The sequence below is a fragment of the Carcharhinus amblyrhynchos genome, unplaced genomic scaffold, assembly GCF_965287045.1.
Source record: "Carcharhinus amblyrhynchos unplaced genomic scaffold, sCarAmb.v2.hapA scaffold_39, whole genome shotgun sequence".
NCBI classification, from domain to species: Eukaryota; Metazoa; Chordata; class Chondrichthyes; order Carcharhiniformes; family Carcharhinidae; genus Carcharhinus; species Carcharhinus amblyrhynchos.
The window spans coordinates 5,537,118-5,549,698 of NW_027649780.1; the positions used below are offsets into that span (position 1 = coordinate 5,537,118).

Genomic DNA, 12,581 nt, shown 5'->3' on the forward strand with positions numbered 1-12,581 from the left:
GAATCATTGTGTATATTTAAGACTGAGATGGATAGATTTTTGATCACTAAGCGAATCGAGAGTTACGGAGAAAGGCTAGTAAAGTGTACGTGAGGAATGTTGGAACATCCATGATTCATGGGAACAAGAAAAAATACAGCAACATAATCCTGCAACAACATCTTTCAGCAATCTGAGAATTCACTGATCTTTCAAGAAGAAGAGGTTATGTACCTCACATCACCACCAGAGGGCGATCCCTCACCATGCTTTTGTGTTCACTGTTTCAGGAGCGGGTTCCATAACACATGGATATGTTGGAGAGACAAAACCCAAGAGAACAGGATGAATTATTCAATTACACAGTTAAAGAGAACTGCTTTAATTGTTGGAATACACAATGATATGTTACAGAGCAGAAATCTAAGAGAATCATAGAATCATATAACTGTACAGTGCAGAATGAGGCCCTTCGGCCCATCGAGTCTGCACCCGCCACAATCCCACCCAGGCTCTACCCCTTTATCCCTGCATACTTACCCGCTAATCTACACATCTGAGGACACTAAGGGGCAATTTTAGCATGGCCCATCAACCTAACCCGCACATCTTTGGACTGTGGGAAGAATGATATGGAGATGCAGGCGTTGGACTGGGGTAAACGCAGTAAGAAGTCTCACAACACCAGGTTTAAGTCCAACCAGTTTATTCGATAGTAATCCCACAAGCTTTCGGAAATGGTGTTCCTTCGTCAGGTGTGTGGAAGTTTACACCTGACGAAGGAACACTGTTTCCGAAAGCCTGTGGGATTACTATCAAATAAACTGGTTGGACTTAAACCTGGTGTTGTGAGAGTTCTTCCTGTGGGAGGAAGCCAGAGCACCCGGAGGAAACCCACGCTGACACGAGGAGAATGTGCAAACTCCACACAGACACTGACCCGAGCCAGGAATCGTAGCCAGGTCCCTGGAGCTGTGAAGCAGCAGTGCTAACCACCATGCTATCGTGCCGCCCAGAACTGGATTGCTTGTTGGATTACACATCATGTGTCAGACAGCAGTAATCAAGGAGAACTGGATTAATTGTTAGAATACACTGTAATATTTACAGAGCGGATATGGATGCTAAATTTGCAGACAACACAAAGATAGGTAGGAAAATAAATGGTGAAGTGCGGGTAAGGATACAGTAAAGGAACATAAATAGGTTAAGTGAATGAGCGAAGCTCCGCCAAATTGAATATAATGTAGTCAAATGTGAAAATGTCCATTTTGGCAGGATGAATATAAAAATACGCTTAATATTTAAACGGTGAAAGATTACAAAATTCTGAAGTACAGAGGGATTGGGCTGTCCTAGGGCACGAATCGAAAGGGGCTAAGGTACAGGAATAGTAATTAATTAAAAATGTCATACATGTGATCATTTACTACGAGGGAATCTATTATAAAATAGGAAGGGCCACATCTGGACTACACGAAATTCCTTATCTAAAGAAAGATGGTAATGCGTTAAAAAAACGATTAGAGAAGGTTTGCTATAATAGTATCCAGGTACGTGCGGGTTATCTGTATCAGCAATAAGAATATTGATGTTGGGTTTGTATCCACTGGAGTTTTGAAGAGATATCTTCATTGAAAGTTTTAAAACTATAAGGGGTATTAACTGTATGGATGTGGAGCGGATATTTCCTCGTGTCCATGTTGTAGCTGCACTGGATATTTCTGGATCTTTATATTTCTCGGCGCGTATATATCTGGGCTCTTATTTCTGCACCTGTTCCCAGTGCAGTTGTATTGTCCACAGGAGGGCGCTCTCTGATTACTCACCAAACATCACAGTCGCCTTCTGCAGAGAGTGACTAAAAAGGGGTGGGGAAATAAAGTCCAGCCAATCCCATCACGTCTTTTTTGACTCTTTCACAGGCAGTGCATATATAGACGCAAACTCAATTACAAAGTAATGGTTGGAATGCGAGTCTTAACAGGTAATCAGCCTTCAAAAATGCAAAAAATGTGAGTGGAGAGAGGGTTAAACATAGCTTAAAGAGGTGTGAATTATAGCCAGCCAGGAAGTGAGAATCACTTTCGAGTGAAAACGTCTCCCTCATGCTGGAATATATTCGTTCTCAATTACTCAATGGGCCAAATAGCACTGTAGTGTCAGTGAAATGCTTTTGGCTAAGATCAAGTGTAGTATCGACATGCTGCACTTGGTTGAAGTCATTGGGTTACATTTCAGCTTCATTTGAAGCAATTTTTTAAAGCGGCATCTCGGCCATTTGGCTAAGATGCAAATAAGATCAAGCCCTGGAGGAGGAGCTACACCTACTCCAGTCAGCTTGGATCATGTAGATCAAGCCCAAGACAGGAGGTGAGAGCCCTGTCTTGTCAGCTTGGGTCGGGAATGTCCCAACTTGTTGGGACTCTGAATTGGGTTTAATTTGACTTGATTGGATTGGAATAAAGTTTATAAAAAAAAAATTAGTTATTGATTTAATAGTGATCATCGACAAAACTGCCTTTCAGTCCTCAATCTCAAACACTATCAGAACAAGAGATCAGCCCAGGCGTTTTCATTCACTGGCTTGCAATTTACTACAGGGAAGTCTTGCACTACACTAGTTCTAAGGCCCAGGATTAGATAGATTCAGATATGATTCTGGTCTGTCTGTCCAATTCGATTCTGCAGTTCGTTCTATTTTCTATGTCGCTCCAGGAAACAGTTGTATGTCAGTTTGTTTCGAGGTTAATGTGGCTTAATTGCATTGTGTGTTTGAGAGGCTGAGAACGGTGCTTGCTCATTGTGGCTGCGCCTGTCCCAGATTCTACACAAACCCCAACACACAGGAGCTCCCACACACAGTTTTTGTACAGGGGCGAGACTGTTTTGTAGCACTGTGAGGCTGAATGCACAGTAATACACGGCAGCGTCTGTCAGCTGCAAACTCGAGATAGTCAAACTGGTGAGTTTAGTCGCGGTCTGAAGCTTCATGGAGAAGCGTGTTTTAGCAAAATCTGCTTTCTGTTCAAAATTACTGCTGTCCTTCAGCAGTACAAACTCGGGCTGTGTCTCTGGATACTGTCGGTACCAATATAACGTATAGCTGCGCATTGCAGTCTCATAGCTACAGTTTAAGGTCACCACTTCTCCTTCCGTCTTTGCATCTGATGACAGAGACTGAGTGACAGTGTTTGCATGAGCCCCATCTGAAAGAAGAACAGAAAAGTTACCATCGGCAGCTGATCAAAGTCTGATTTAGCCCATGGCTGGGAAACTAGAGAAAGGACGAAATGTATTTCCTCCACAGTTACCTGTCAGGAATATTCCCCACACAATCCAGATGCTGAATAGTCGCATTCTGTCTGCCCGCCCTGTGAAAGGGCTGCTCGATATTTGAAGACACTCTTTATAATCCTCGCCTTCTATAATCTGCTGTCGTGTTTCAGCCTGTTCTCAGCTCACTTCCTGTGTCCCCAGATTGACATATCGTGAGGTCGCAGGCAGTTACTAAAAGCACCCTGACACTGAATGCTATCACTGTCCTTATAATAGGGAATGGATCCGCATTTACTGTCCCGGGTTGGGAAAGAGAACGTTCCTGAAACGCCGTGATCCAATAGGATGCTATTAATAAAGAAGAAGGAATCGATTTAACTTCACCATATTTTTCTGGTAATGCATATTTAGCTTTAATATAAAGCAAAACGAGACACACAGAGGCTGCAAAGGGATAGGGGAGCATCAGAGTGTTTGCAAAAAAAATGATCGACAGGAACATATTGAGGTTAAGAGGTTATTCACTTTGGCGAGAAAAATAGGGAAAAATAAAATCATACACTTAAATTATATGTACAGGTATTACACACATGCAACCTACAGATGGAGACAGCAATCCAGAAGGCAAATTACATTATGGCCTTCATTCCAAAGCAATTGAGCTACACGAGAATTGTTGCATTGCTGCAATGGAAGAGGACTTTGGTTTGGCCACATTTGGAGAAAAGAGCGCAGTTCCCGCCAGTGATCTGAAGGAAGGATGCATTTGCTCAAGGTTTTCAGGCGAAATGTTCAAGAGGCAATGACAGAGCAGTTTTGAGGCGGCACATAACCCCTTCCTGCTCCTATTCATTAGACCCCATGACAGGGCTTGAGAAAAGCAGAAAGGGATCTGGAAAGAGGAAGAAGTAATCAAGGGTTATTTGAGGAAGGGAGAGAGTGAGTCGGAGAGGCAGGCAGAATAATGGAGGGGGGAGAATGCGAGTGTCAGAGATGGAATGGAAGATGCAGTGGGAGAGGGGACAGTGTATGATTCCGAAAATAATTGATGGTTGCGTGAGGTATAGTATGACTGGGAGGCACAGAGAGAGGTCAGGGGGCTTCCATAGCTGAATAGCTCACTAGATGTCCAAGCAGAATTTGGAGCCTTGGTTCCTGTCTGTAATCAGTGTCATGGTATGAACCCTCTATCTCTTAATTCGCAGCAAGCAGTGTGAGCACTATGCAAATGGATCCTTCCTGGCTTTTTTTACCCCATTTTTTCTTCTTGAAAATTGATGAATATCATAGAGCCCCACAGTTCAGAAACAGGCCCTTCGGCCCATCGAGTCTGCACCGACCACAGTCCCACCCAGGCCCCACTCCTAGATCCCTACATAATTTTACCCACTAATCCCTCTAACCTAAGCATCCCAGGACACTAAAGGGCAATTTTAGCGTATCCAATCAACCTAACCTGCACATCTTTGGACTGTGGGAGGAAACCGGAGCACCCGGAGGAAACCCACGCAGACACAAGGAGAACGTGCAAACTCCACACAGACAGTGACCCGAGCCAGAAATCGAACTCAGGTCGCTGGAGCTGCGAGGCAGCAGTGCTAACCACTGTGCTACGGTGCCACCCATAGGTCGGTGTGTCTGTCTGGATTCCTGCCTGTTCTCAAACGAGTTTTCAATTCAAGTATCACAGAAGTGGACAGAGAATGACTCAGACAGTGTTTGACAAAAAAAAGTATATGTACGTCTTAACGGCAAATAAAACACATCTCATGTTGTTTCGTAATATACTAAACGCAGTTGAATTTTACTGCAGTTTTTGTATTGCCAACTTCGAACTGTCATGTAATGTCATAATGCAGATCGAAATCGTTCATTCGAAACAAAATATACAGGGGGGTAAGGGAGTTATCCCTGGTGTCCAGGCCAATGTTTATCCCAAAGTCAACATCATACAAACAGATTCCGTGATCATTGCCACATTGCTGTGTGGGTTAATTTTCCGGGTTTACTTTCTCTGTTATAATAGCGAGTGCACTTAAAATAAAGCATTGGCTGTAAAATGTTTTTAAATATCCATCGGTATTGTGAAGAGCTGTATAAATACATAATTTACCTTTAAAGTCTTAATACATAGAAAGCTTGCTGTCTGGGAGAGATGCGCCTCTTGATTCCTATGAAGCCATTCCCCAATCCAGGATGCAAAATCTGTGATAGACACACTGCTCACTTCCCTGGACGAGAGCACCTCCAACAGCAATCATAGAGCAAGACCCAATCGAGAGTAAGATAGCCTTGAAGTTTGGCACCCCATCCATAAATTTAACATTCTCTTTCTCCACAGCGCGCACAGAGTGTATTATCTACATTGCAACAACTTACTATGGGTCTTTCGACAATAGTTTACAAACCCGGGGACTCGGCCACCTGGAACCTGAAGGGCGCAGAATGAACCAAAATAAGCAAGTTCCCCTCAAATTCACAGGAGATCCTTATCTGTGAAGAAATTGAGTTCCACCGTCAGTGCCGTTTTATTAAAATAAGTGTAAGGGGGATAAAAAAAACCAAGAGGGGGTGAAAAACAAAACAATTAAATTCAAAAATATTCAACTAATATAGATAGAGCAGTAGGACCACGAAGGAAATAGCAGGCCGGGAAAGAAGAACAGGAATCGGACTTGCTTCTTGACTCCATGGTGAAGCTTCGATTTACAACAAGAAGCGAGGGGAGGCAACTGATAAATGAAATACAGCAGAAAATTGGCAATTCGGCTCGCCACACATTCTTAGATTGGTTGGTGGAGAAATTCAATTAATCTCATTCTCTTCTTTCCCCACAGCCCTGTGAACAAACTCCTCTGCAACAATGTGCCCGCTCCTCTTTTGAGAGATACTATTGTAGCTGCCGCCAGCGCCCTTTCAAGCAGTGCGTTCTAATTCACAACTCGCTGTCATAAGAACATAAGAAATAGGAGCAAGGAGTAGGCCATCTAGCCCTTCGAGCCTGCCCCGCCATTCAATAAGATCATGGCTGACCTGAAGTGGATCAGTTCCACTTTCCCACTTTCTCCCGATAACCCTTAATTCCCTTGTCTATCAAAAACCTATCTACCCGTGACTTAGATATATTCAGCGAGGGAGCCTCCACCACTTCACCGGGCAGAGAATTCCAGAGATTCACCACCCTTTGATTGAAGAAGTTCCTCCTCAACTCCGATCTAAACTGCTCCCGCCCCCCTTATCTTGAGGCTGTGACCTTTAGTCCTGTATCTTGAGTCCTCTAGTCCTGTCGCGTCACCTTTGATTTTTCCAGCCGCCTCAAATAATCTTTTTCAGTTTAAAAAGTCTCCTGCTATTAGAAAAGTGTTCCTTATTTACACCATCGAAATACACGATGGGTTTGAACACTTTTAGTAAATCTCCCTTCGGCTGAGAAAATTGATGGTGGTTCTCTGTGAATTAAAGTTCATAAATAGTTAGAAATGAGAATGACCACTTCTTCATTCGTGGCAGGACTCTGTCATCAGATGAGACCCCAATTCTCAGTTTTTAGACTGCCATCCAAACACTTCAGCATATTTTCACACCTAATTGAAAGTTCATTGCACGGACTGAGAAGCCTTGGTTCTGGTTTGAAAACTTTGTTTTACAGAGTGAACATGGGCGTTTTTCACACAGAGGGGTACTGAGTAAACTTTCCAGCATGATGTTAATAAAATATCGACTTTCGGAAAACAATCGAAACATCATTATAAAAATTGACCCAACAGAATTCACTATGCCTTTCGGTGCCCTCTGGTGGCAAATGTTGTAACCAAACATGAGGATAAACGTCAGTGTGTCGCCAACAATCAGGAAATCAATGCTGATTTCAGCAATGATAGATTGTAATCTTGCCTCACCCCATCTACAGCTTTGCAACGTGAATTTGTGTGTGTGTGTTTGCGTATGTTTGTATCTGCTTGTGTTTATGTATGTGTGTGAGTATGCATGTGTGTGCGCGCGAATTTGTGTGTGTGTGTTTGCGTATGTTTGTATCTGCTTGTGTTTATGTATGTGTGTGAGTATGCGTGTGTGCGCGCGAATTTGTGTGTGTGTCTGTACTTGGGCGTGTTTCCGCATGTGCGTTTGTTTTGTGTGTCTTTGTGTATGTGCGTGTGTGCGTTTGCACATTCGTTTGTGTGTACGTACGTGTGTCCGTGTTTGCGTTCATCCTATTGCGTCTGTTTTATGTTTCAGATGATATACAGTAGTTCTTATTCCATCTCCACATTTTTACATCCAACATGTACCATTGTTGCTTTTTTATTTAGTGCTTCTGCCTGCCATCCTATCCTATCAGTGTGCCATTATATCATTTTGTTCTGTACCCTTTGCAGCGTTTATTGGCCTTGGTATTTCCTTACAACTTCTCTATGTTTTTCTCAGTTCAGGTGAAAGGTCATGTTAACATTTTTTTTTCTCATTCGACAGATACTAAGCAGTCATCCTGGTTATTTTCAGCGTAATCTCGTATCCTTTTTGTGCAAGGTAGAATTCAAACTTTATAATCTCTCAGATTTAATATTTTGTTCAGGGAGATCAGACAGCCGACAAATCATCAATTCCACCCCCACTGTGGGGCATGTTTATATAGTTTCTCACTTCGCAAGAAAACCGAGCTTTAGATTTGCTTCTGTTACTAATTTAGTGCCCAGCAGGTTATTTAGATTGGAATTGACATCAACCCTGCACGGTCTCAGTCTCTCACCGTGCTTGGGAGAGTGTGTGTGACAGTGTTTGTGTTTGAGTGTGTGTGCATTTGTGTAAGTCTCAGTGTTTTACGTTGTCTGCATGTCTGTGATTGCATGTGTGTTTGTGGGTATCTACGCGTTTGCCTGTGCCTGTCTGAAAGTGTATGTCTCAGAATGTGTGTGTGGATGTTTGCATGTGTTTGCCTGAGATTGTATGCCTGTGAGTGTGCTTGCGTGTGTGTGCGAGTTTGCCTGGATCTGTCTGAGAGTGTATGTCCGTGAATGTGTGTGTGCTTGCAGCTGTTTCTGAGATTGGTATCAATTCTGTGAATAGGTTCGTCGGCATTACAACAAATATAATAGGAATAAGAAAAATACAGCAGCACAATCCTCCAACTTTTCTATGTTTCAACACGATCCCTCAGTAATCTGCGGATTCAGTGATGTCACAGACAGAAACTATTTACCCCACCTTGCCACAAGAGGGAGCGCCCTCACTGTGTTTGTGTGCTCATTGCAGCAGGACTTGAGTGGAATGAAGGAGGATAGTGATATTGTCAATCTTTTCATGTTATATAAATTTTTTTGTTAAAAGCTAACTGGCCGTCCAGTGATTCAGTTCATTCACATTACTAAATTTCTTACATGGCATCTCAATGGAACAGAAATGAAAATGGTGTTTTTTTTTACAGAGCTGCCTAAGATGAATTTAACCTCACATGTCAAGGAGAAATAGCCAGAGATAACAAGATACATTTCCGCTTGCAACTTAAATCAAACCCTTTGGAATTTCTACTTTACTATTTTTACAACGAGATTGCCAAGATATTTTCCTGCATTTTTCAACTCCTCTCTGAATTTCCTCTGTGTCACAGCATAAATACACGTGTTAGTGCAACAGCTCAGCAGCTGAAGCATGTTTCCACTTTCCTGGCGAATGAATTTGGGGTCGTTGAAATTGGTTCCTGAGAAATAAGATTCATTTGTAATTTTCACATACAGGAAATCCACAATGTATGTCATCCACAAAAGAATAAAGCTTCCCGAGATGGTGAAAAGTAAAACAATAGACTTCTTCCTGTTCTTCACTTCTGGATCACTTTGATTCTCTGCACTGCTGTTAGTCCGGAGTCTCCGGCGGGATCTATTGGCCGCCAGGATGTGTCTCACGGTCAGTGCATTAAACAACAAAATCAAAAGGAATGGTAGAAAAGGATTTAATACACGTGCAAACCAGTCATAGACTGCCCACGAGAAGGAAGTGTAGTAGATTGATTTTATCTTACAAAACCAAGGCACATTGTTCACTATATAGACTGGTTCATATATAAAGTACGACGGAATCCTTTTCAAACAGTTCAACACACAAACCGTCCCTATCACCACATCGGCTGTTTTTACAGTGCAATAGTTTGTCCGCAATTTCTGGCAGCAAATGGCTACATAACGATCAAAGGTGAAAAATAAGGTTAGCCAAACAGAGCACTCCATGATTGCATAGATTATCACAGAACTCAGAGTGCAGGCTGGAGTCAATGACATAAAACTTACTGGAAAATAAATGCCAATAATCCGATTGAATATCACAGCAATGACAACGACAAGGAGATCCGTCACTGCCATGGCAATCAGATATCGAGTAATGCATTTGGAGAGACCACATCTTCCTCGGGACAGAATCACAATCGCCACCACGTTAACTGAGAGGAAAGGAAAATTAGAGTTGTGAAGTTATTCAACAAATTCGTAACAAGCACTTGGGTGTGACAGACCTATCTGGACATTTTTGCCATTTCACCTTCGTTAGGCTGTTCTTGTTTTTTTTCTCAGTGTCAATTGTGTTTCAGAAAGAGCTACAAGGGCAACCTTCAAATATTTCGCACCTTTGAGACAAACTGTTTCCCAAGCCTCTTAACAGGAAAGTGTTGCAGCACAATCTGACATCTAACAACATGAGCAGATATTAATTATCTTAAGTGCTGAATAACTGGACGACGAAATACGCTTAAGGAAAGCATGTGAGGAGCAGAATGAGGCAGAAAGGCAATGTGATTCAGGGCAATATTTACAAAGTTAAGGGCTGAAAGGCTGAAGATCGCCAGGTTGTGTACGAAATTTGTCATTCAACCTTTGTATCATGTATTCCACAAACGACATAGTCTGTAAATAATGTTGACATATCAGTTACAGTTGTTAAACTGTATAATGTGATAAGGATTCAGTTTGACTTGTTAGAATTCCACGGGAATGTTTTCAGTAGGTAGCATGTGTCAAGTTAAAACAATTTAAGGAGCATCAGATGGTTTGCTTTAGAAATCCTGCTGGCTTGGAAACAGCAGTTTGCATTCTGCTGAGCAATCATATTAATTGTTCCATGATGAGAAGCGAAAAATTACATATTGACTGGAGTTTCAAAGAGTAAAAGGCGACCTCGTTGAAAGAGAATTCTCAGCAGGCGTGACAGAATATATACTAGGATGTTGTGTCCACTCATAGTGCAACATTGCCCAAAGTTTGTATTCCTGCAAATGTATTCTCACAGCAACTATAGGTTTCAAAGACTTGAACAGCCTCTCTTCCATATACGCATGCTGGCAAGTACAGCGACAAAGTATTGAATGTGTCAGAGACTTAATGAGTAAGTCTTGAGTCTAAATAAATACATAATTAAATCATGAAATGATAGGCTACCACTGAGCAAATAAGGTTTTAGAAGATACCTGGAAACAATTATATCATGTTCTTTGTTGCCATGTTCAGCAATAACTCCATAAAACAGCGGCATATGGAATTAATGAATTAGTAGAATGACTTACCTGGAACCCCAATGGCAGCGATAATTGGATAGTAAATGCCATAAATTACACCACTGATTTGCCCATGCATTCTGTATGAGAAACAGTGACGGATTCTCTATGACAAGGTCAAATAAACTCACATTTATACTGTTGGAAATCTATAGGGAGGCAATTAACTTCCACAATTATTCACAGTTAGTTAAACAAACAGATTAAGTAGTAACTTTCCATGCTCATTCAGGGAGGGGTTTAGGATGTTGCGAGACCGCAGAGAGGCAGTGATCCGTGCAGCCTAACATAGTTTAGAATTAATTAGTTAATACTTGCGCAAATATAAGACATGCTTATCATGTGGAATACTCATGATCAAGAATTACCTAAGAAATATTATAGCCATGATGCTGAAGCCAGCATAGCTCAGTGACATTAGAACAGAAGGCAATCAGAATGGCAATGATAGTCATATACTGTTGAATGTACTCACATAACTGAAGTAAAAGTCACCTGTAACATATAGTTCCTCACAAAAGTTATTTCCATACAGTATAAATGATCCCGGCAGAGGCCATCAGTCATCCACACCAGAGAACTTGCATTCTCACAACACATTTACGCTAAGCATCACAAAATTGTCCAAAAGCTCATCACGTGGGAGCGTCAATAAAGTTCAGACTGAAGAACAAATGGAAATTATCAAATATTTTTTATAGTAGTCCCAGGCCTTGTGATTGTTACAGTCGTTTCTTTCACTGAACCACATTGCTATTGTGCTGGTCAAGTCTTCCTTGGATATTACATGAGGGACCATTTCTGATGGTTTACAAGTGAATAAAGGCCACATATTGTGAATAAAAACAAATTTTACTATAGACGATTAGAAAGATAAAACAATTTATAATATGTGGAAGGTAAAACATTCAAGGGCTTTAGGGGGGAATGGTAGATGAGATGTCAGTTTACAAGGGCATGTGTCAAAAGTTTGTTTGAGAAGTTGCTGATGACAGTGGATCTGAAGGAGAGAGGGAGCTATTCACACCAAACACAGTCTCTCTCATTCTCTCTCACACACACAACACAAGGTGATTAGGACGGTAAATACATGGGGTTACAGGGATAGGGCCTGGGTGGGATCAGGTGCAGGATAGATGGGCCGAATGAGTTCTCCCTGCATTGTCGGGATTCCATACTCACAGAAACTGCTGATATCTAACTGGAGTGTATGGTGATTTGTAATGACAATGATTCTTTAATTTTTATTGATTATAACACTGGTTTGGAAGGTCATTAAACAATGTCAGCTACCCAGTAGTTACATTGCCACATCACTGTTTTTCATCTGTTAGCTTCACTAACTTGGGCGAAGGTATACTGAGTGAGTTGTTGTACATGAAAGAACGATATGGTCCAGACATTACAACCCTCCATCGACATACTATTCATGTTTCCTCTTTTCGTCCTTGAGATGAAGATTCACCAGCAGCAGTAGAAGAATCAGTAGAAGAGCGGAAATATTTCCTGGTGACGGACAGTCGATATTTCCCGATAGTCTGGGGATTGAATTCACTCAAAAACAATGTAGATTGAATCCTGATAGTCTGGGGATTGAATTCACTCTGTAAATAATGAAGATAATCGACACAAATGAAATAAAGGAAGTGTTTCAATTAATGAAACATTCGAGAACAAAGAGGAGAATGTAGAACAACATTTATTCCAGCCCATCCATGGATACATCTATCAATTCATTCACTGATTCCAGAAGCAAAATGTTCTGGCATCCAAATGTCACTGATTG

At 41.6% G+C, this 12,581-nt stretch overlaps 1 protein-coding gene across 1 annotated transcript; it reads right to left on the reverse strand.

Annotated features, from left to right (window-relative positions):
* Positions 1 to 8,780: 8,780 nt before the first annotated feature.
* Positions 8,781 to 10,874, reverse strand: LOC145363553 (putative G-protein coupled receptor 139). Its single transcript, XM_080218739.1, has 2 exons — positions 10,805 to 10,874; positions 8,781 to 9,688 (listed from the first exon to the last, which is right to left on the reverse strand). The coding sequence occupies exons 1-2, from the start codon at positions 10,872 to 10,874 to the stop codon at positions 8,781 to 8,783; spliced, it is 978 nt and encodes a 325-aa protein (XP_080074865.1).
* Between the last annotated feature and the right edge of the window lie 1,707 nt (positions 10,875 to 12,581).

Coding starts and splice junctions, on each gene's coding strand:
- LOC145363553 (XM_080218739.1), bottom strand. CDS start 10,874: ATGCATGGGCAAATCAGTGGTGTAATTTATGGCATTTACTATCCAATT. Junction 9,689..10,804: donor CGCTGCCATTGGGGTTCCAG/GTAAGTCATTCT, acceptor CTTTCCTCTCAG/TTAACGTGGTGGCGATTGTG.